Source organism: Trifolium pratense, linkage group LG4 (genome assembly GCF_020283565.1).
Source record: "Trifolium pratense cultivar HEN17-A07 linkage group LG4, ARS_RC_1.1, whole genome shotgun sequence".
NCBI lineage: Eukaryota > Viridiplantae > Streptophyta > Magnoliopsida > Fabales > Fabaceae > Trifolium > Trifolium pratense.
The window spans coordinates 40,881,666-40,902,416 of NC_060062.1; the positions used below are offsets into that span (position 1 = coordinate 40,881,666).

Genomic DNA, 20,751 nt, shown 5'->3' on the forward strand with positions numbered 1-20,751 from the left:
TTTCATACTTTTTCCAAAAAAAATTCATATGATGATTGATTGTGCTGGTGACTCGACGGCGAATGTATTCTGCAATTTTTCCATGTATTCTGTAACACTAATACCTAATATTATGTTCTGCACTTTTTATGTTCATCTCCCTTTGGATATTAAACTCCCTTTAAATATAATACATAAACCAAACAACACAATATTATGTTCTGCACTTTTTATGTTACGGTTCTTTTTTTTTTATATATATATATTATTGTTATTATTTTGATTAAAAAAAACACAATTGTTCATTGTTTTTATTTTATATATTATTGTTATTATTTTGATTCAAAAAATCACTATTATTACTTGTCCTTTCATTATAATGTTATTTATTAGGTTTGATTTTTCTATTGAATTATATATTATATCGGTGTATAGTTGTTATTACACTTTCGACAATTAGAAAATCAGCTATCAAATAATTAGTTTATTATATGTATATATATTAGCGATCAAATGGGAGACTCGCAAGAAAATAATAGAGGAAAAAGTAAAGACAAAGATTATGTAACTTGGACAATGGAGGAAACCAATGAGTTGTTACATCTCTTGGTGGATGCTATGAATAGGGGGATGCGTGATGCTAATGGATCACTTAGCAAACAAACTGTAGAACGGTCAATACTTCCTGACCTAAATGCTAAGACTAGGTTCCCTAAAACTTATAGTCACTATTTGAGTCGGATGAAGTGGTTTAAGAACCAATATAACATGATGTCAACACTTATGCGTCACAACTCTGGTTTTGGATGGGACTCAATTACAAAAACTTTCACCGCTACTGAGGAAGTATGGAAAGATTACTTAAAGGTGAGCTAAGTTCACAATCTTTTAAACATATCTAATAGTTACAATTTTAGTACTTTATAATATTTGCAGTATATTAACAATGGTTTTTTTTTAGTCACACCAAAGTCACAACAAACTTCGAGGAAAGACTATGATTGATTATGAGTATTTAAAGATTGTTGTTGGGGGTGGAGTTTCTACCGGGAATAATTCCATAGCGGTAGATCCAGATGATACAGATGCAACAACTTTAGAGCCAGAAAATGCAGTTGAACCTACGAATGAGTCTTCATCCTCATCTTCAGTGTTACCAAATCATGAAGACAATAATTATGAACCCATTGTTCAAACACAAGAGCAGGAACGAGAAGATGCAAATTTATGGAGGACTAGTATAGGTTCAGATATGTGGAGAAATGCTACTTAGAAAGTCATGGATTTATAATCACTTTGTTACTATTTTTTTAGGCAATAATGAATATTGCTATAAAAAATTTCGTTTTTATTTACTTTATTCAAACTTTAGAATTTATTTATGTAATAAATAAAAAGTTAGAATTATATGCACACAAAAAAAAGTTATCATCCTTTTTATTCACTTTTGTAATTTGTTTTGCTTAAAATTCAATGAATTCTTCAAAATCTTAAAAAATTCAATTAGTTATTCGAAATCATAAAAATCTATAAAGTAGTTTGAAATCTGAAAAGTCTGTATTGTAAATTCATCAAAATCCTGTTTAAGAATCCTGATTGTAAAAAGTCATTTAAAAAAAGTCATTTGCAATCCCACAAAATCAATAAAATCTCACGAAATCTTTAAAATCTTCAGGATTTTATTTTGCCAAAAAAGTCTTTTAAAATCCCAATCCAATACACCCCCCTTAATACAGTGATGATGATAGTAAAAAGTCTTGGAGAGTTCAAAAAAGTCTGAAGGCTTTTGGTGAGATTGTTGAAAAAGTCCATCAAGTGTATTTTCACCTAAAAAGTCTCTCAAAACTCATTCCAAAGAAGAATCCATCAAAATCGGTAGACTTTGGATACCAACGGATTTTGTTGCCCTGAAAAAAAAATCATGTTTGTCTTAATTGAATACCACAAAATTTATTGAACTTTTGTAAAAGTCTTGATTGAATACCTCAAAAAATTTTTTGTCATAAAAAAGTATTTTAACATCCCATAAAATCTCAACCCAATACACCCCCTTAGTCTTTACAATTGTGCGCAGGATAATCAATTTAAATATATATTAGCAAAAGTGAACATGTTAAGACCAATTAGATTTTAACTTTTGTTTATGGGTTTGTTTACTTTAGATATTTTAAAAATTATTTTTAATGTTCTAATTTTGTTTATGCCTATTCTAGTTATGTTTATGTGTATTATATTCTCAATTTTAAAAAATGGAATAGTTATTTAAATTAGCCTTTGAAGATAAATATTTTGAATAAAAGGAAGGAAAAACATGATTTATGATTTCTATGAATTTTCAACCATATTAATGAAAAACTATTTAAACATGCATATTTTTTAACTTTAATGTTTTTTCGACCATGATTTATTTTTTAAAAAAGTCTCTAAAGAATGGTCTATAAATTATTGTTATTACAACTGATTTTTAAAGAATCTAAACCAAATGGATCCTATATTTTAAGTCCGGAGTAGTAGTTATTAAGAATAATTTAATAAAATCATATTTTTTTATGTATCATTTTTTCTTAATTTGTGTAAAATAGTTAGATCCTAGGATTATTGTGAGAAAAAGTAGTATAGATCATTGTGATTCTTCTAGTAACTTTCATAGTGTTAATCCACATTTAGTAAATGGATTAATACTATACTAGTGCTTCTTAATCTATTGTGCCTTTTCACTAAATTAGCACACACAACACACTTTTGAAGTCTTGAACCCTATGGGTTAAAGTATCAAAACTACCGTTTTCATGTCAATTACTCTATTCCAAATTCCAAGTCTTGTGTATATGCTATACTGTATGAGTCCAAATACCAAATTGCAGCAATTTTCTTTATTTCAGAATCTCAGATAATGAAATAGATCATCTGCCCTGTGTCTGAGAAATGTAGCAAAAAGATTGTTAAAATTCTCCTTCTTTCACTATTCTCAATTTTTCATTCTTATATCATTGAACTTGCTAACCCTGAATCTTAATTATTTTTTTCCCATGAAAATTTGTTAAATGACTTTGAATCATGGTTTATAAGATTCCACTCATTCAATTTTGGAGGGGCTTCTGAAATTTTCAAAAAATATGCTGTCATTTTGGAAGCTTGCGAAGAGTTTATAAGATGGAAGCAATGAAAACTTTTGCGCAACACCTATAAATACAACCACCAGGAAATAACTTCAAGTGGAATAAAAATGCGGCATCCATTGTAACATTTAATTTAAGTTGAGGCGTACAACCAGTTCAGAACCAGATCATTAAACAGGTCAAATGACAGGTTTTGCACTCGACTATACTTTGCTAAACTAGTTAAAAACCAAAGAATCAGATTTTGAACTGTTTAAAATAAGTTCAACACCAAAAAACAGTTGGGTTCGGTTCATAGGAGTACTAGTTCAGCTCAGTTTGGTTCATAGTCCGATTCGCAGATGTGCAATTCGGTTGAAACTGGTGCAGTTTGAAAATGTGAAACATGATGCAGTTTTTATAAACCACTGCTTTCCTTTTTCAATTTGCAAGTCACAGTTTCTATAAAGCATGTATGCAAAACTATAATACACACTTTTAATAATCACAGTTTTTGAAGACTGTTCCTCTAGAGGTATTTCCTACCAATATGACTCTGCAGACTTAAGTTGAGAAAGGGCATACAGATGTGTAAAATTTTAACAAAAAATCTATGCTGTTTTTGTTATGCCCTGAGCCTGTATGACTTTCTTTTAGTAAACAGTGACTCTTCACCCGGTATTGCATTTTTTGCTGCTATTAATGATTACTTTTATTCCATAGTGATGACTTTTGATCATTATTCATTATGAAAACTCTATAAGTTATAACTGTAGTAGCACTATTAGATTCATGGGGTGAATTGATTTTGATGCTTCTTATGATCTAAAGTCTTCAAAAATCATTTGAAACAGAGAAATGGCAAGGGCCAAAGTTAATAGTGCCCGCTGAAATTACAGAACAAAATGAAATACCAGTGAATCAGCATTTTAGATAAACATATTATAAATGTTTGACCAATAAACATTTCATGACATATTAACTCATGCGGCATACTGACTCATATTACAAATGCATTCAAAGACATAGTACCCAACAAATGCATTCACCCAAGAGTTCATAATACAATATAAATATCAAAAGGACAATGTTAACTTGTGCACCTTATGCACATGATAAGAAGCAATAAATGTGTCTTGGTCCCACCTATTTTACTTTGAAAAAAGAGGAAATTTATTTGCTTATCAAAAAAAAAAAAAAAAAAGGGATATTTATTTCAGTCTAATAAATATAAAAAAAAGATGCATTATTTTGTATTTTGCCAAAATTACCCTCACACCCTGTAACACAAAGATACGCTATTTGTTTCTCCCTCTTTCGTTTCCCAACAGCTTCTTCTTCCTCTGATAATGGCGGCCACCACATCGTGTTCTCCGGCTATCTCCGTCATCTCTGAAATCAAAACCAAACCGATCACTACCGGAAGCTTTCCCAACTTCGCACTCCAATCTTCCTCTTCTTCCAAACTCATCTCTAAAACCCTAACTCTTCGCCGATGTTATTGGCTGGGTATCAAAATCCCCGCAATTTTTCAGTGTTGGCGATCAAAATCTCCGCCCCACTCGATTTCAATGGGATTAAGCAGATTAGTGTTATTGGTTGGGGATCACAGGGACTGACTCAAGCTCAAAATCTAATGGACTCACTTGTTGAAGCAAAGTCTGATATTGTGGTCAAGGTTGGACTGAGGAAAGGTTCCAATTCCTTTGCTGAAGCTGCTGGGTTTTCTGAAGAAAGGTTCTAGTTTATCAATTTACTTTTTTTTTTTGGTAAAGTGACACGTGGCATTGTGACTATTACTCTTCCTAAATTTTTCCGGTTTCCCGCTAATTTGTGGTAGACTGAGAGTCTCTGTTATACTTCTACTGCTTTGCACATTTATTTACAACAATAACAATAACAACACATTGGTGAATTGAAGTGTTAACCATGGATTTGTCTTTTCTTCAAAGCCCAAATGCACAATCTTTTCTTCATGGTTCAAAGGCATCTCAGGTATTCTGTTTTCTGATTTTTTTCTCCTTCCTTTTATGCTTTAACACTTGCAACATGTATAGAGTTTTGTAATTTTTTTTATTCTTTATATTTGTAGATGATAAATAACACAATGGATGAAGGTAGTACTAGTACTAGAGATGTGAGCACCATAAATAACACAATGGATGAAGGTAATACTAGTACCGATAAAATATATGTAGATTTAAATGAATATCCAATTGAAGAAATTTCTTTAGAGAAGGGTTATTCTGAAACAATCGGTGAACATTTTGATGATGATATTGTGGCAAAAGATGTATTAGAAGTTGACAAAATTGAAACTTACCAGAAAGAAATTTGTGTTGCGCTATTATAAAGATGCTAATAGTAGAAAACACATGGTCTTTTGGGATGGTAAAATAGCTACATGTAGTTGCAAGTATTTTGAGTTTTGGGGGATATTATGTCGTCACATTCTCAGTATTTTTCTGCATAAAGATTGTCATGAAATCCCTTCTAACTACTTGCCGTCACGATGGCGACTTCAAACATCACATGACGATGATGAAGTAGATCCCCAACAAGTCAACGTTGTCTTTGAGGAACAAGTTGATGTTCAGTGTCCTCCACCTTCCAAAACAAAAGGTCGTCCCAAACGAAGACGTCTTAAAGGTGGAAAAGAGCTATCACACAACATGAATACTTGTGGATTTTGCAAAGGCGAAGGACATAATGTTGTGACATGTCTTAAAAAAAATACTGAATTTTCTGGTCAATCAAACAAGAAGAATAAAATTTGTAAGGATGCAAATTTAAATCCAGTTCTTCTTCCAAAAGTTTAGGTACATACTTTTTTCATTTCATTTATTAAATTCTTTAGATTTCTAGTTTAATATACTTTTGTACGATTATGAATATCCCATAGCTATTAACAGTTGTTTCTACCTTGTGTTTCTAACAGGAATATATTGGCAATGTAGTATGTTGAATGATACTTCAAAAGAAGGCTGGTGTTGGCATAGGCACAAATATGAAGGCCTTGGATTTAGTTTTATGAACTTTTCATTTTAGTTAAATATTTGAACATCTGTTTTGATATATTTTGTACTGCAAATGGTATCATTTCATTTGAATTGCTGATTTATTTTGATTTTATAATTTATTTACTTAAATTAAAAAAATTCAGCAATACTTAAGAGGGATGGAAAACCACTTTTATTTTTGCAAAAGATGCTACTATAAAAAATAGCTGATGCTTTGATACTCAACTACTCATAGTGTTGTTTCAAAAAAAATAAAATCATAATACTTATAGTGATAAGTTGTATAGATGCAGACATGGGTGTAAATGTGCGTCATATAATTGAGGGTATTTTTGTCAAAAGAAATTTATGAGACACACTTTATAATAATGCTTCTTTCAATTACTGTAAAAAAAAATAATGCTTCTTTCTAAGTAAAATAAGTGGGACACACCAAAGAATCATTTATTATAAAGAAGCATTTATTACTCGTTAACATGTGCCCTGTATGCACATGTTAACAGCACCCATATCAAAATAGTGAAGGAGAATATTGCATAACCTCATTCTTCTTGTTTTAGCCATCATCTTCTTAAGCTTGCTCGCCGTCACCTGGCTCAGGGAGTGAAAGTAGAGACTCTGTATACACAGCCATTTCGTATCCACCTCGCTCGTCACTATCAAACAGATACTCTAGCCACTGTCCTTTGTCATCATACCTCACCAATCCACAAGCATCATCAGTTCCAATAATCTCACCACTTTTTGTAGAGCATAAAGGGAAAAAGAATTCACTAGGAATGAAATGAATAGGAAGAACAAGAGTCTTAGTCCAAGACGATTGCACTGTGTATTCATTCATCACCCATATTTCAACCGTACCGTTATTTTTAAGATAATCTATAACCCATAGACTTAGAAATTCTCCAAATACCCACAAACCACAATCATGGGATACATACATACGGTCAAAATCATCTGGAAAAGGAATGTTTGAAAGTCTCCTTTCAATTAAATCAAATGCAACAATAACTTGCATCCATAAATCATGACGAACAACAGACCAATGAATAGCCGTATTATAGAACAACCCTACTATGGGCTTATCAGAGCCATTCCTATAAGGAAAGTGAGTACCCTCGATTTCCTTCCACTTATTATCCGTCAATGAGAAAAACTCCAAATGTGATGAAACATCACCTAATCTGGGATAACAACACATTAAAACCACCAAATATTCATCTCTTAATTTGTCATACCCAAGACCACATAAATCATCTGGATGTGCACCAAAACTATAAGAACACAAAGGTATTTGTTTGTGAAATCCAGTTGATGGATTCCATAGAGCGATGTGAGAGCCACAATGCAAAAGTATAAAACCTCTACATGAACCTTTAATTACAAGATCAGAAAAATGCTCTTGACGCACAAATGTAAGGTTCCGTAAAACAGAAGCATTATTAACTATGTCAAGCGAATCTTCAAAATCTATAGATCGAGGTTCATGATTTACTAGGTACACAATTCTACGAGTCTGAGTCTGTGTTGCAGAGGCAAGTTGGAAATGTGAATTTGCAAAATGAGGATCAGAGATAAGAGAAAACCATAACTTACAAACACACTTGAAAGATATAAGAGACTTCACAGGTAACCTCAGCAGAATTTCGATGATCACTTCATGAGGAAGATAAAGCGGTGGATTCATTTTCTTCTTCTTCTTCGTGTTCTTCATTTCGGTCCACTAGAGAGTAAACCCTAATTTTTACTTACAAGATTCCAAGTTCTAATAAAAGTACCCCTCAGACTTTATTTATAGACAAAATCATCTTGTTTCATATTCCATCCGTCCCAAAATATAAGAAAAAACTAGTCAACAAAAGTTGATGTATTTGGTGTAAATTTTAGTCCAGATACATTAACTTTTGTTGACTCACTTTTGCTTATATTTTGGGACGGAGGGAGTACATGATAATGGGTACCCCACATCCATCCCGAGATTGAAAAAAAATATCCGTATCCATTTTCACACACGCGTGGGTAACAACTTTTGCCCCTGTCCCCCATACTCTATGGATACCTGTACTCATATCCGTACTTCTAATCCGCATTTTTCCTAAAAATAAATTGATCAATTATAAAATATCATATAATTTTAATAGAATTAAAAAAATTTCAAATATTTTAATATTGACTCATGAAAATTATAAACAAAATTATTACTAACCTTATATTAAAGTTCATATTTATGTTAAATATTCACATTATTTTTTGTATTATCTTATAAATAAATATTTTTATTAAAAATATGTAATAGTTTTTTTGAAAAAGAAAAATATGTAATAGTTTAATAGTGTTGTATTGTTTTAAATTGATTTACATATATTATTATATAATAATATAAATAAATATATATTATGCGGTATAGGGCGGGGTGGGTACTAAGGTACCCATACCCGCACCCATACCCGTTCATTTTTGCGGATAATTACCCGTGCTCATACCCATAATGCGGGTTTTTACCCTACCAGTTGTGGATAATTTTTACGGGTATCCTCTGAGTATGGGTCAAATTGCTATCCCTAGTTCCATACTCCCTCCGTCTAGTTAAAAAAATTAAATATAATAAATTTATTTTAAAATATATGTAGTTTTTTTTGACGTAAAATATACGTAGTTAATATTTATAAAATATAAAAAAATATTATTTTTAATACCAATCTTAACTTTATTGTTTCCTTAACTAGTGTTCGATAATGCTATTTAACATGACCCTTTATTTATTTATTTAGTTAAATTGAAGCTTTGAACCGCCACTATTAGTTGGTTTGTTCCGTCTAACGAGTTTAAAAAATGGGACGGTAATGTGGTGTTCTTTTTTCAATATATTATATTTTGTGGTGTTCTAATACTCTCTTCAGTCCTTATTATAAGAAAATGTTTGCTTTTTAAATTCATAGAATGTTTGATGTATCTAGACATATGTCTGATGCATCAAGCATTCTATGAATAAAAAAAAACAAACATTTTCTTATAATAAGGATGGAAGGGAATATTAATAAAAGAGTTTAATGAATATGATTTTTTGGTACAAACTAATTTTACATCGGAATACATGTTTTTTGAATGACGTTGGTGCATATATATTTTATCTTAATTTTTTTTCACTAGTCTGCATGTATTTCATAAACAGCACAAGTGAAATTCAAGCTGAAGTCCCCTCGTCTGGACGACAACAAATAAAATGCCATTTCACCAAATAAAAAATAACAAATGAAAGCAGAAATCCCCTCAAGTATTGTCTAAACCAGATTAGAGATTTAAAGCTTGAGAAATTTGGCAAGAAAGGAATTTTCATCTTAGTTTTGTCTAAATCGCCACTTAGGCTTTCGTGATCCTCTTTACCGAATTCCAGCTTAAAACTACAAATCAAATTTGAGCTACATATCTCTAAACTGATAACAAACTTGTTCAACTATCTTTTTCTGCATAATTATGCAGCAAGTAAGCACCTGAAATGCCATATGTAAGCCTTAATAATAAACTTCATTTAGCTCCTTAATTCAACACCTATTTATAAACTAACTCATTAGGGATACTAATACTCTTTATCTCTTTATATCTCTTTATATTTTTCTAACTCATTTCATAATCAATCAATTCCGTTTCGTCGATCTAACCCCCAAAATAACACAACACAGTTGGTCATCATATTAAAAACATCAAATCCTTACTTTATATAGAACCACATACATCATTCCATAAGAAATAATACAAATTCATCACATAAATTACTTCATATCTACATCACACTTCCACTAAAAACATCAAACAAAAGCTATAATTGTTTCTATTTCCTCCATCAATTCTTGGCTAAGGAAGGAGAATATAAATCTACCCTTTTGTGCTTTTGACTGGCTTTGAAAAGGTCAGAAAGGTTCAAAGACACTGAGCTAAACCAACTAAATAACAAGAAAGCACGTAGAAGGTGAGTACAATTAATATCCCTGCGACCTGCTAAGAGAGGAAAAGTTAAAAGTGTGAAGATTAAAGTTAAGAGTGGACTCAGCTGATTTAGTTATGCCACTTCACAAAGCCACTCAACCTGAACCGCAGTCTGACAAAGTCAAGCTTGTTAGCCTGAATAAAGCCTTCTGTAATTCAATCATGCAAAAAGTTGCTTCCACAGCCTTGAAAACATGGATACATGCTCTGACAAATGACACGAAGTTGATGTATTCTCTATGCTACAGCCACATACCAGTGAAACTTATAAGAAAGAACAAAACCACAGGATGTGACAAAATATTAAGCCTTAATGCCTTATCAGCATAGCTTATCACAGACAATCATCCACAACTTCACATTCCACCCACTGCAGCAGCCAACAAATAAACCACAGTTTAGTCCTTTTTCACTTTTCAAAGGCAGTTTTTATAAAGCACGTATGCAAAACTGTAAAATAAATAAGCACTTCTTTTATAGTTTTTAAAGACAACTTCCTCTGGAATTATTTCTTACTGATAAGACTCTGCAAACTTAAGTTCAGAAAAGAGCACGCACATGTGTTAAACTTAACAAAAAATTTATACCGTTTGTCCTGAACTTGTATGACTTATTTTTAGTAAACAATGACTTATCACCCTGGAATGCATTTTTTGCTGATACCAGTGATGGCTTTTGATCTCTATTCATTGTATAGCATATGAAAAGTCTAAGTTGTAATTATAGTAGAACTAGTTAGGTTCATGAGGTGATTTGATTGATGTTTCTAATGATCTAAAGTCTTAAAATTCATTTAACAGCTTATGTATAATTCACTACTTTGACATTGGTTTTTTTTTCCCCTCTCTTTTTTGTGGTTTGAAACAGAGAAATGACAAGAGACAAAGTTATTAGAGTCCACCAACATTAGAGAGCATAACCTTCTTTTTCCTTCAAACACATATGTGCAATCTGCTAAAAAAACAACACGTGTGGCAATGATCAAATTTTTTAATGATGTGCTTTGAGTCAAAGTCATGTAATTATGATTTTGATCTTAATCAACGTGCAAAAACTCACAAGACTAATTTACTATATAAAACAATCTCAAGCAGTGATTAAACATCCATTAGAACTCAATCCAATTAAACATGTGCAAATAGCAATGAATGGCACAAACAATTAAAGTTGTCAATATTTCCAATAAGCGTAATGCAAATAGTTAAATAATATATGCCTCATGAGATATTGGATCAGCTCACATAATATTAGAGCTCATGTCACAAGTGCAGTAAAACACATGATTATTACGTTTTGTGTGATTTTTTTTCTTCTTATAAATAATACGAGATTGGTGGAATATGTGAGTGTACTTCGAACTTTAGTATATTTAAATATTTCTAACACAAACAACTGTTAAAACAAATACTATAAGTACTCCATGGAACCCCACACACAAAACCTTCAAGTTGATTATAGCCCTCAAGTATTGTCTAAACCAGATTAGAGATTTAAAGCTTGAGAAATTTGGTAAGAATGGAAATTTCATCTTAGTTTTGTCTAAATCGTCACTTAGGCTTTCATGATCTTCTTTACCGAATTTCAGCTTAAAAGTACAAATCAAATTTGAGCCTTCATGTCTCTAAATTGATAACAAACTTGTTTAACTATCTTTTTCTGCATAATTATGCAACAAGTAAGCACCTGAAATGCCAGCCATATATAAGCCTTAATAATAAACTTCATTTAGCTCCTTAATTCAACACCTATTTATAAAGGAGATTAATACTTAAATATATGAACAAACTATTATATTTTTCTATTTCATTTCATAATCAATCAATTCCGTTTCGTCGATCTAACCCCCAAAATAACAAAACACAGTTGGTCATCAAATTAAAAACATCAAATCCATACTTTTTATAGAACCACATACATCATTCCATAAGAAACAATACAAATTCATCACATAAATCACTTCATATCTACATCACACTTCCACTAAAAACATCAAACAAAAGCGTTGTTTCTCTTTCCTCCATCAATTCTTGGCTAAGGAAGGAGAATATAAATCTACCCTTTTTGTGCCTTTGACTGGATTTGAAAAGGTCAGAAAGGTTCAGACACTGAGCTAAACCAACTAAATAACAAGGCAGCACATATAGGTCGAGCACAACTAATGTTCCCGCGACCTGCTAAGAGTGGAAAAGTTAAAATATGAAGATTAAGGAAAATGCAAATCCCGATAAATAGAAAGAGACGTATAACACCTCCAAGTATCACATTGATTAAAAGAAGTTTCAATCCTCAATATTTGACGACTTATGTCCTAGCAATTAAGACATTAGCAGGACATATTCAGAATGGTAGCATAAGTACTTATCAAGTCAAATGCACACAGTTACTTCCTATTTAGAACACAGTGCATAAGCAGTTTTATACCTGAACTCAACTGATGGAGTTTTATATATATAACTTTGTAATTTACTGTTTTGACAAAAACTTTCAAATATGACGGTTTTGTCCAATACCATAAAAAAGTAGGTTCAAGTCTCAAATGGAATCTCAAATGTTGTGCTGCACTTGGATTACCACCTTACAGCATTTTCACAATAAAAGAAATTTGATCCGTTCAATCTAAAAAAGAGAAGGGTCACACAGTTTTTTTTTTTTAATGAACACAGGATCACAAAGATGCTACTTCACAAAGATGCTTCAACGGTCATGGTAAATCATGTAAAACTAAAGCAGGAGAGTTTGAGAAAAATCAGGATCATAACTTGGAAGAGCTACTTCACAAAGCTGCTCGACCTGAACCGCGGCCTGACAAAGCCAAGCTTGTTAGCCTGAATAAGGCTCTGTAATTCAATCACAGAAAAGGTTGCTTCCACAGTTCCACAGCCTTGAAAACATATATGCATGCTCTGACAAATTACAGGAGGTTGCTGTTCATTCTTTGTGCTACAGCCACATATAACAGTGAAACTTATAAGAAAGAACAAAACCACAGGAGGTAACAAATTATTAAGCCTTATCAGCATAGCTGATCAAAGAATATCATCCACAACTTCACATTTCATCTACTGCAGCAGCCAACAAGGATTGGCTTCTGCTTCTATATACATTACACAATCAACTAAATCCAATAGCTCAATTTCCTATTGACAAAATTATCGAATCAAAATGAACCCTATTCCAATTCCCTCCAAAAACTAATGGATTTGCAAGAGATATGAGAGAATGATCTGGAAATTTGTACAACTGATAGAAGCTGGTTTAGAAATTGTGAATAGCGCTGTGGATGACAGCATCCATTTTAATGACCCCATGCATTGACATTATACAATTTAATGAAACAAATGCACCAGAAGACGAACACATCAAAATAACTTCACAACACACATAATATGTATAAAAGAAACACAAACCAAACAAGCTATGTATCAACTCTTTAGTATTAGCACAAAAAATTAAGTTAGTGAACTCTTTAGTATTTCTTACTGATACAGTACTCTGCAAACTCAAGGAGAGAAAATGTCAAGTGGATGTTTTACAATTTAACAAAAAAAAATCTATCATTTTTTTTTCCTGGATTAAAACAATGAAATGGCAAGGGTCAAAGTTAATACAGTCCACTAAAATAAGAAAACAAAATCTTCTTTTTCATTCAGATACATATATGGCCATGATCAAATTACTAATGAAGTGCTATCAATAAGAGTCATGTGATGTTGATTTTACTCTTGATCAACGCATGCATAAACTCATCAAATAAACTGCAACAAAAAAAAAAATTGAAGTAGCGACTACAACATACATTAGAACTCAATCCAGTTAGACATACACAAATAACAGTGAATCACACAAATAAAGTTGTCAACATTTCCAAGACCATATTGCAAACAATTGACCAATAAACATTTCATGATATAAGCATAATACTCACGAGACTAATTTACCATATAAAACAATCTCAAGCAGTGATAAAACATACATTAGAATTCAATCCAATTAAACATGCACAAATAGTAGTGAATGGCACAAACAATTAAAGTTGTCAATATTTCCAATAAGCATAATACAAATAGTTAAACAATATATGCTTTATGACACATTGGATCAGCTTACACAGCTCATGTTACAAAAGCAGTAAAACACACAATACAATATACTTATAAATATCAAGAAAAACGCGAAGGCTAATATTTCACAACGTCATACTTCTTGTTTGAGTCCTCTTCTTAAGCTTGTTCGTTGTCAGGGAGTGAAAGCAAAGATTCTAAATACAAAGCCACTTCGCATCCATGTCGATCATCAAAATATGAGTGATGCTCTAGCAACTGTCCTTGGTCATTATACTTCGCCAATTCAGTAAGACCATTTGCACTAATAATATCACCAGTTTTTGTAGAACATATTGGGGAATAGTGATCAAAAGGAATAACAAGAGTCTTTGTCCAAGACGAATCCACTTTGTATTCTTTCATCACCCATATCTCAACTATTCGATTATAATTTTCATCGTACTCACCATCATCAAAATACTGCACCCAGATACTGAGAAATTTTCCAAATACCCACAAACCAAAATCCTCAGGTTCATGACGGCCAAAACCATCTGGCAAATGCATATTAAAAAGTTTCTTTTCCATTAAATTGAAGGCAACAATAACATACTTTTGTAAATCTTGACAATAAACAAACCAATGAATAGCCCCATTAAAGAGAAATCCTGGTGCGGGCTGTTCATTGTCCTTGATATAACTATAAATGAATTGGGTACCATCGATTTCTTTCCATTTGTTAGCTCTCAATGAGAAAAACTCCAAGTGTTGTGGCATCAGCGGATCATAGTTAACTTCGTTATATGACATTGTAACAAGCAAGTAATCATCTGATGACTGGTCATACCCAAAACCATAGAAAAATTTGTCATCTTTACCTAAATTGGAAGTAAAAGGAGACAAAGGTAATTTTTTGTGAAATCCAGTAGATGGATTCCATATGTAGATATCATAAATCCAGTCCTGACCCCGTTCACTGTAACAGTGAAAAAGTATAAAGCCTCTACATGAACCTATAATTTCAATACGATAATAAGATTCAAAAGGCATAAAATTATTAGGGTTCAGCGAAGCAGAAGCACTATCATCGTCAAGTGATGATGCTGCTTCAAAATCTATAGATCGAGATTCACGAGGAGGTGAAGTTGGCATGAGCAGAATTCTACGAGTGTGCGTTTCTAAGGAAAGTTGAAAGTGTGAATTTGCAAAATGAGTATCAGAGATAAGAGAAAACCATAACTTACAAACGCTTTTGAAACGCAAAAGAGACTTCACCGGTAACCTGAGCAGGATTAGGATGATCAATTCATGAGGCAAATAAGGTTGTGTGTTCCTCGTATCCATCATGTTATGTGCCTTTCTTCTCTGTGATTGGTTTTCTTTCTCTGTTTCTCTTTGTTTTGCTTCACTTGATTAAGATGATGATGATATATATAGTAGAGCTTAATCATTTAATAAATCTTCTCTCGTACTCTTCACAAGATCATTGTTGAGTATTCTTCCTATGAGTGTGTTTGATTTGCTAAAAGATAGGGGACTGGACTGGACAATTTTGTTGTACCCTGTTTGATTTGAAACAGGTTATATGGAACTGAATAAATTAGGCAGCAAAGGACATGATAAAAACAAGGTTTTATGTCCCTCAATGAACCACATGACAACTTTTTGTCCAAAGTACAACTATAAAAAATATGAAAATATCTATTTTATTTTCGAATATAAAAATAACGAAAATATTCATTTTATTTTCGAATATAAAAATATTATCGCTCTATATCTCTCTAATAGAATTTTGTCATGTCATGTATTATCTTATTCTGTCCTATAGTGTATCATAATGAAATATATAGTAGAGCTTTAATGATTTAATAAATCTTCTCTCGTACTCTTCACAAAATCATTGTTGAGTACTCTTCCTATATGTACTACGAAAGTCAAGTCGGTCAAAAAAGAATTCTTGTGTGTGTTTTTCTTTTCCATAATAAATTTGGAAAAAATTTCAATACTTACACACTTTTTTTCAAAGTGTTCAGGTAACAAAAAAATTAGAAAAATTTTATATATCTGAACACTTTTTTTCAAAGTGTGTAGGTAACAAAATAAATTTGGAAAAATTTTACATATCTACAAACTTTTTTTCAAAGTGTTCAGGTAAAAAAAATTAGAAAAATTTTAAATACCTGAACACTTTTTTCCAAAGTGTTCCGGTAACCAAAAAAAATTTACATATCAGAACACTTTTTTCCAAAGTGTTCCGGTAATCAAATTTTTTTCTTCAGGATTTTAGTTTATATATGTGAGCAAATTCGTTCATTCAAAATTAATGTTGGGGTAGAAAAAAATAATTTCTTGATTTTAACTCTGTTGGTTCAGAGATAGTTAGGGGATCATCCATATTGGGCTTAAGAAGACACCACACTATTACTCAAAACCTTAAGGTGTTAGGTTTATCGGTCATCTCACTTATAAAATGTTACACCTCCACTTTTCTAAGTAATGTAGGACTTAACCAGTCACATTTGCCACAACAATCTTTCCCCAAGTGTGAGTCCATCCATTCTTGGATATGCTCCTCGTCAAACGGAAGCTTTCTCCATCTACACTACACTTGTACCGCCGTTAGCCACACTGCTCAATGGAACCCGCCGTCTAACCACCTGTCAGGAAGACTTTCAATTCAAGGAGTCAGTTCAAAATTGAAAATGTGAATTTGCAAAATGAGGATATGAAATAAGAGAAAATCATAACTTACAAACGCATTTGAAACGTACAAGAGAGCGGTAGCCTCAAGAGAATTGGTATGATTAATTCATGAGGAAGATACAGCAATTTCTTCTTCTTTTTCTCCTCTATGCGTTTTCTACTTCTGCGACGGTTGTTTCTCTTCATTTTGGTCCGCTTGATTTAGTAGTGGGTACATATATGATGTTAAGTAACAAAGAGAAAAGATAGAAGTTTATAAAAGATGTAACAAATAAAAAAAGTTTATAAAAGAATTTTGATAATCTAAATTGTATGGATAGGGTAATCAAAATAATTATTCCTTTAATTTATGCATAAGGTAAAAGAAAAAAAAAACATTGTGGAGTAGGTTTTATGACTTTCATCTAAAGTAAACCTAATTAAAATAGAAAAGTATTTTTTTGGGTTGGAAATTATTTTTTTAAAAAAAATTATTTAATAAAAATGAGAATCATTTATAAAAGAAATAATTTTTTTATGAAATCAATATACCTAGAATCCTCCTTTAAATTATTTTTTATATATATATGAAATTTTATAGTACAAATTAGTTATTTAAGCCTTGGGATAATAATGTTTTCAATGGAACCTAATCTGAAAAGATTAGCCTCCCTTGAAGAGAACTAGACCAATAGATCACACAATCTTGTGAGTATTTATCTTGAGAAATAACTCATTGAAAACTCAAATTCCTCATCAACTCATACATTTTGAGAAACTTTAACTATTTGATATTTTTCCCAATGAAATATTTGGAAACATTCCATCATTTCGATTATGTATTTCTTTCCTACAACACCTAAACTTGGCTTCAAATCAATTGAGGAGTTCTCTGTAAATATATCTATAGTTCTTCTCTAACAATTGTTGATATCTCACACAAACTTTGGGAAGGAATATTAATATCCTGCATTACTTAAAATCCTTAAATTGAACAATAGTTTGTTCTAGCAATATGGAGATAGATGTTGATCACTAAAACTTCTAGTTGACAAACAATTGTTTGTCAACTAGAAGTTTTAGTGATCAACATCTATCTCCATATTGCAAGAAACTGATGGCCTTAGCCGCCAAGCCGAGATTTGAGGGCCAGAAGGAATCAAAGATGCAACTAGGACTAATACTTGGTTAAGGTATCAAAACTACTGTTTTCATGTCAATAACTCTGTTCCAAATTCCAAGTCTTGTGTACATGCTATACTGTATGAGTCCAAATACCAAATTGCAAGAATTTTCTTTTTTTCAGAATCTCAGATAATGAAATAGATCATCTGCCCTGTGTTTGAGCATCTGTCCTGTGTCTGAGAAATGTACCAAAAAGACAAATGTGGTATGCATTCTGACATTTAATTTAGTCTTGCATTAGTCTTTTGGAGGCTGGTCTGGTGTAATTAATGGTCAGTCACCTCTTCCTTTGTGGTATTAACACAAATAAGGCATTGAAATTACTTCCTCTCGTCTTGGTTCATTTCACTGATATTTTATACTGTATTAAACATGTCACAGGTTTTGCATTTGACAATGTAAGCTATATATCAACTATCATTTTTATTTTATTTTATATTTTGAATAGTTAAAAACCAGTTCAGAACTTTCAAAAACCAGTTTTTTTAACTAGTTATAAGCCAAAGAATAAGATTTTGAACTGTTTAAAATCAGTTTAACACCAAAAATCAGTTGTGTCAGTTCATAAAAGTAGTAGTTCAGCTAAGTTTGGTTCATACATGTGCAATTCAGTTAAAACCTGTACAAAATTTGAAAATGTAAAGCATGATGCAGTTTTTATAAACCACTGTTTTCCTCTTTTTTTTCCTTTGCAATTTGCAAGTCACAGTTTCTATAAAGCATGTATGCAAAACTATACTACACACTTTTAACCTTTTCGTAACATTGCTCGTCACTATAGAATCGATGCTCTAACAACTGTCCTTTGTCATTATACTTCACCAATCCACAAGCACCATCCGTTCCAATAATATCACCACTTTTTGTAGAGCATAAAGGGTGAAAGTACTTGGTGTTGGTGGGAATGAAATCAATAGGAAGAACAAGAGTCTTAGTCCAAGATGAATGCACTGTGTATTCATTCATCACCCATATTTCAACTGCAAACGGATTATTATCATAATTTGTAACCCATAGACCTAGAAATTCTCCAAATACCCACAAATCATAATATATATAGTATAACGGCGAAGAGCATTTGGCAAAGGCATCTCTAGAAGCTTCCTTTCCATTAAATCAAAGACAACAATAACATTCGTTGATAAATCATGCCGAGTGACCAACCAATGAATAGCCATATTATAGAACAACCCTACTCCAGGCATATGATAGCCACTTGTATAAGGGAAGTGAGTACCCTCAATTTCTTTCCAAGTATTATCTCTCAATGAGAAAAAAATTCAAATGTGAATAAATATGACCTGATTGGGGATAACAGGATATTGAAACCACCAAATAATCATCTCTTGATTTGTCATACCCAAAACCACAGAAGTCATTACAATCAAAACCAGAAAAATGAGGAAGCAAATGATATGGTATTTGTTTGTGAAATCCGGTGGATGGATTCCATATGTAGATGTTTGAGGGACAAAGCATAGCTATGAACCCTCTACATGAACCTTTATAGTCAAAATCACTAAGCGTGTGTTTGGTTCTGCGGCGGAGAGAATTGATTTTGGCAGAATTGATTCTGTAAAATTGATTCAGGCCAAAATTGATTTTAAGCTGAAGTGGTTTATGTTAGGATATATTCATGAAAAAGTGACTTGAACAAAAAATTTGAGTGTAAAAATCAATTCTAGAATCAGAAGCTACGATTTCTAGCTTCAAGGAGAATCAATTCTGGAGGCAGAATCAATTCTACTTTTGAGAAACCAAACAAGTCAGAATCAATTCTACACGTTCAGAATCAATTCTGGAGGCTCCAGAATTGAAACCAAACATACACTAAAAGGTTCCTGACGCAAAAATGTAAGTTCTGGTAAAACAGAAGCCCCATCGTCATCAAGCTTGGGATTCCAAGCTGAAACAAGAGTACAATTGGCATGGCTTCTTTTTATTTTCTCTAAGCTACTCAATATTCACTAGTTTAAAAATCATAAATTCACTTACATTTAATTTAGTTTTTGAGGACTATTTGGTCATTATCACCTACATATTATCCTCTTTTATTCTATTTTTTTAAACCTATTTACACTAAGTTAAATACTGATAAGGGACCTTAGCGTAGCTCAATTGGTAAGGGAAATCACATTTTATATGGAAGAGTTAGGGTTCAAACCCTAAACTTTATCCATCTTAAGGTTGGAATTTCTATCGACCAGACTATTGACAAAAAAAAAAGGTACTGGTAAATTTAAGATTTTTGAATGTAGAGCTAAATCCTTTTTTTTCTTTGGATTTTCTTCTTGTGATTAGGGATGACAATTTTTGTTATAGTTGAGATTTTGAAACGCTGCTATTAGTTGCTCCACCATGTTTAAACAATTTTTTTCACTACTCTTTTATTCATATGTACTTTAAATATTTCTCATCATCATCTGCAAATTCAGCAATGTCTTCTATATCCATTTCAAATATGAATTTGGCATCCTCCTGCTGCATCAGTACAGATAAGAAAGCACAACTTCAAGGTGGATAATATACACTGATATATCAGTCATCCCAACAAGCACACACTTGCAACTCTTATTCTCAATATTGACTCTTCTTGCATATGAACATCTGTTGCACAAAATAACACCCTGCTCCACTGCAATCGTCTAGTTCAGGCCAAAAACAACTTATGAATCTGTAGTTCTGTTTCTATGATAGTAGTTTTCTAACTGTGTAGTTTTAATTCATGATGTAGCAGTTCAGTTTGAAAATGTGAAAGCT

General features: G+C 32.0%; 4 protein-coding genes across 8 annotated transcripts; 2 read left to right on the top strand and 2 right to left on the bottom strand.

Moving 5' to 3' along the window:
- The first annotated feature begins 492 nt into the window (after positions 1 to 492).
- On the top strand, positions 493 to 1,252 carry LOC123922679 (uncharacterized protein At2g29880-like). Its single transcript, XM_045975376.1, has 2 exons — positions 493 to 846; positions 941 to 1,252. Exons 1-2 carry the CDS (start codon positions 493 to 495, stop codon positions 1,250 to 1,252), a joined length of 666 nt encoding a protein of 221 aa, XP_045831332.1.
- A 2,736-nt stretch (positions 1,253 to 3,988) lies between these two features.
- LOC123923165 (F-box/kelch-repeat protein At3g06240-like) lies at positions 3,989 to 7,882 on the bottom strand. The gene is made up of 2 exons (XM_045975832.1): positions 6,615 to 7,882; positions 3,989 to 4,159 (listed from the first exon to the last, which is right to left on the bottom strand). Exon 1 carries the CDS (start codon positions 7,809 to 7,811, stop codon positions 6,669 to 6,671), a length of 1,143 nt encoding a protein of 380 aa, XP_045831788.1. The 5' UTR covers positions 7,812 to 7,882; the 3' UTR covers positions 3,989 to 4,159; positions 6,615 to 6,668.
- On the top strand, positions 4,184 to 6,187 carry LOC123923166 (ketol-acid reductoisomerase, chloroplastic-like). Of its 5 annotated transcripts, none has more exons than XR_006814298.1 (4): positions 4,187 to 5,072; positions 5,170 to 5,271; positions 5,727 to 5,896; positions 6,016 to 6,187. XR_006814298.1 is itself a non-coding variant. In XM_045975833.1 (2 exons), exons 1-2 carry the CDS (start codon positions 4,573 to 4,575, stop codon positions 6,032 to 6,034), a joined length of 261 nt encoding a protein of 86 aa, XP_045831789.1. In that variant the 5' UTR covers positions 4,184 to 4,572; the 3' UTR covers positions 6,035 to 6,187. The 5 variants fall into 5 exon arrangements, 1 of the variants encoding a protein (XP_045831789.1); XR_006814300.1 differs by having other exon boundaries at positions 4,206 to 5,072; positions 5,170 to 5,194; positions 5,246 to 5,896; XR_006814299.1 differs by having other exon boundaries at positions 4,206 to 5,194; positions 5,246 to 5,896.
- A 6,210-nt stretch (positions 7,883 to 14,092) lies between the features above and the next one.
- LOC123924068 (F-box/kelch-repeat protein At3g06240-like) lies at positions 14,093 to 15,686 on the bottom strand. The gene has a single exon (XM_045976833.1). The coding sequence runs from the start codon at positions 15,469 to 15,471 to the stop codon at positions 14,302 to 14,304; it is 1,170 nt and encodes a 389-aa protein (XP_045832789.1). The 5' UTR covers positions 15,472 to 15,686; the 3' UTR covers positions 14,093 to 14,301.
- Between the last annotated feature and the right edge of the window lie 5,065 nt (positions 15,687 to 20,751).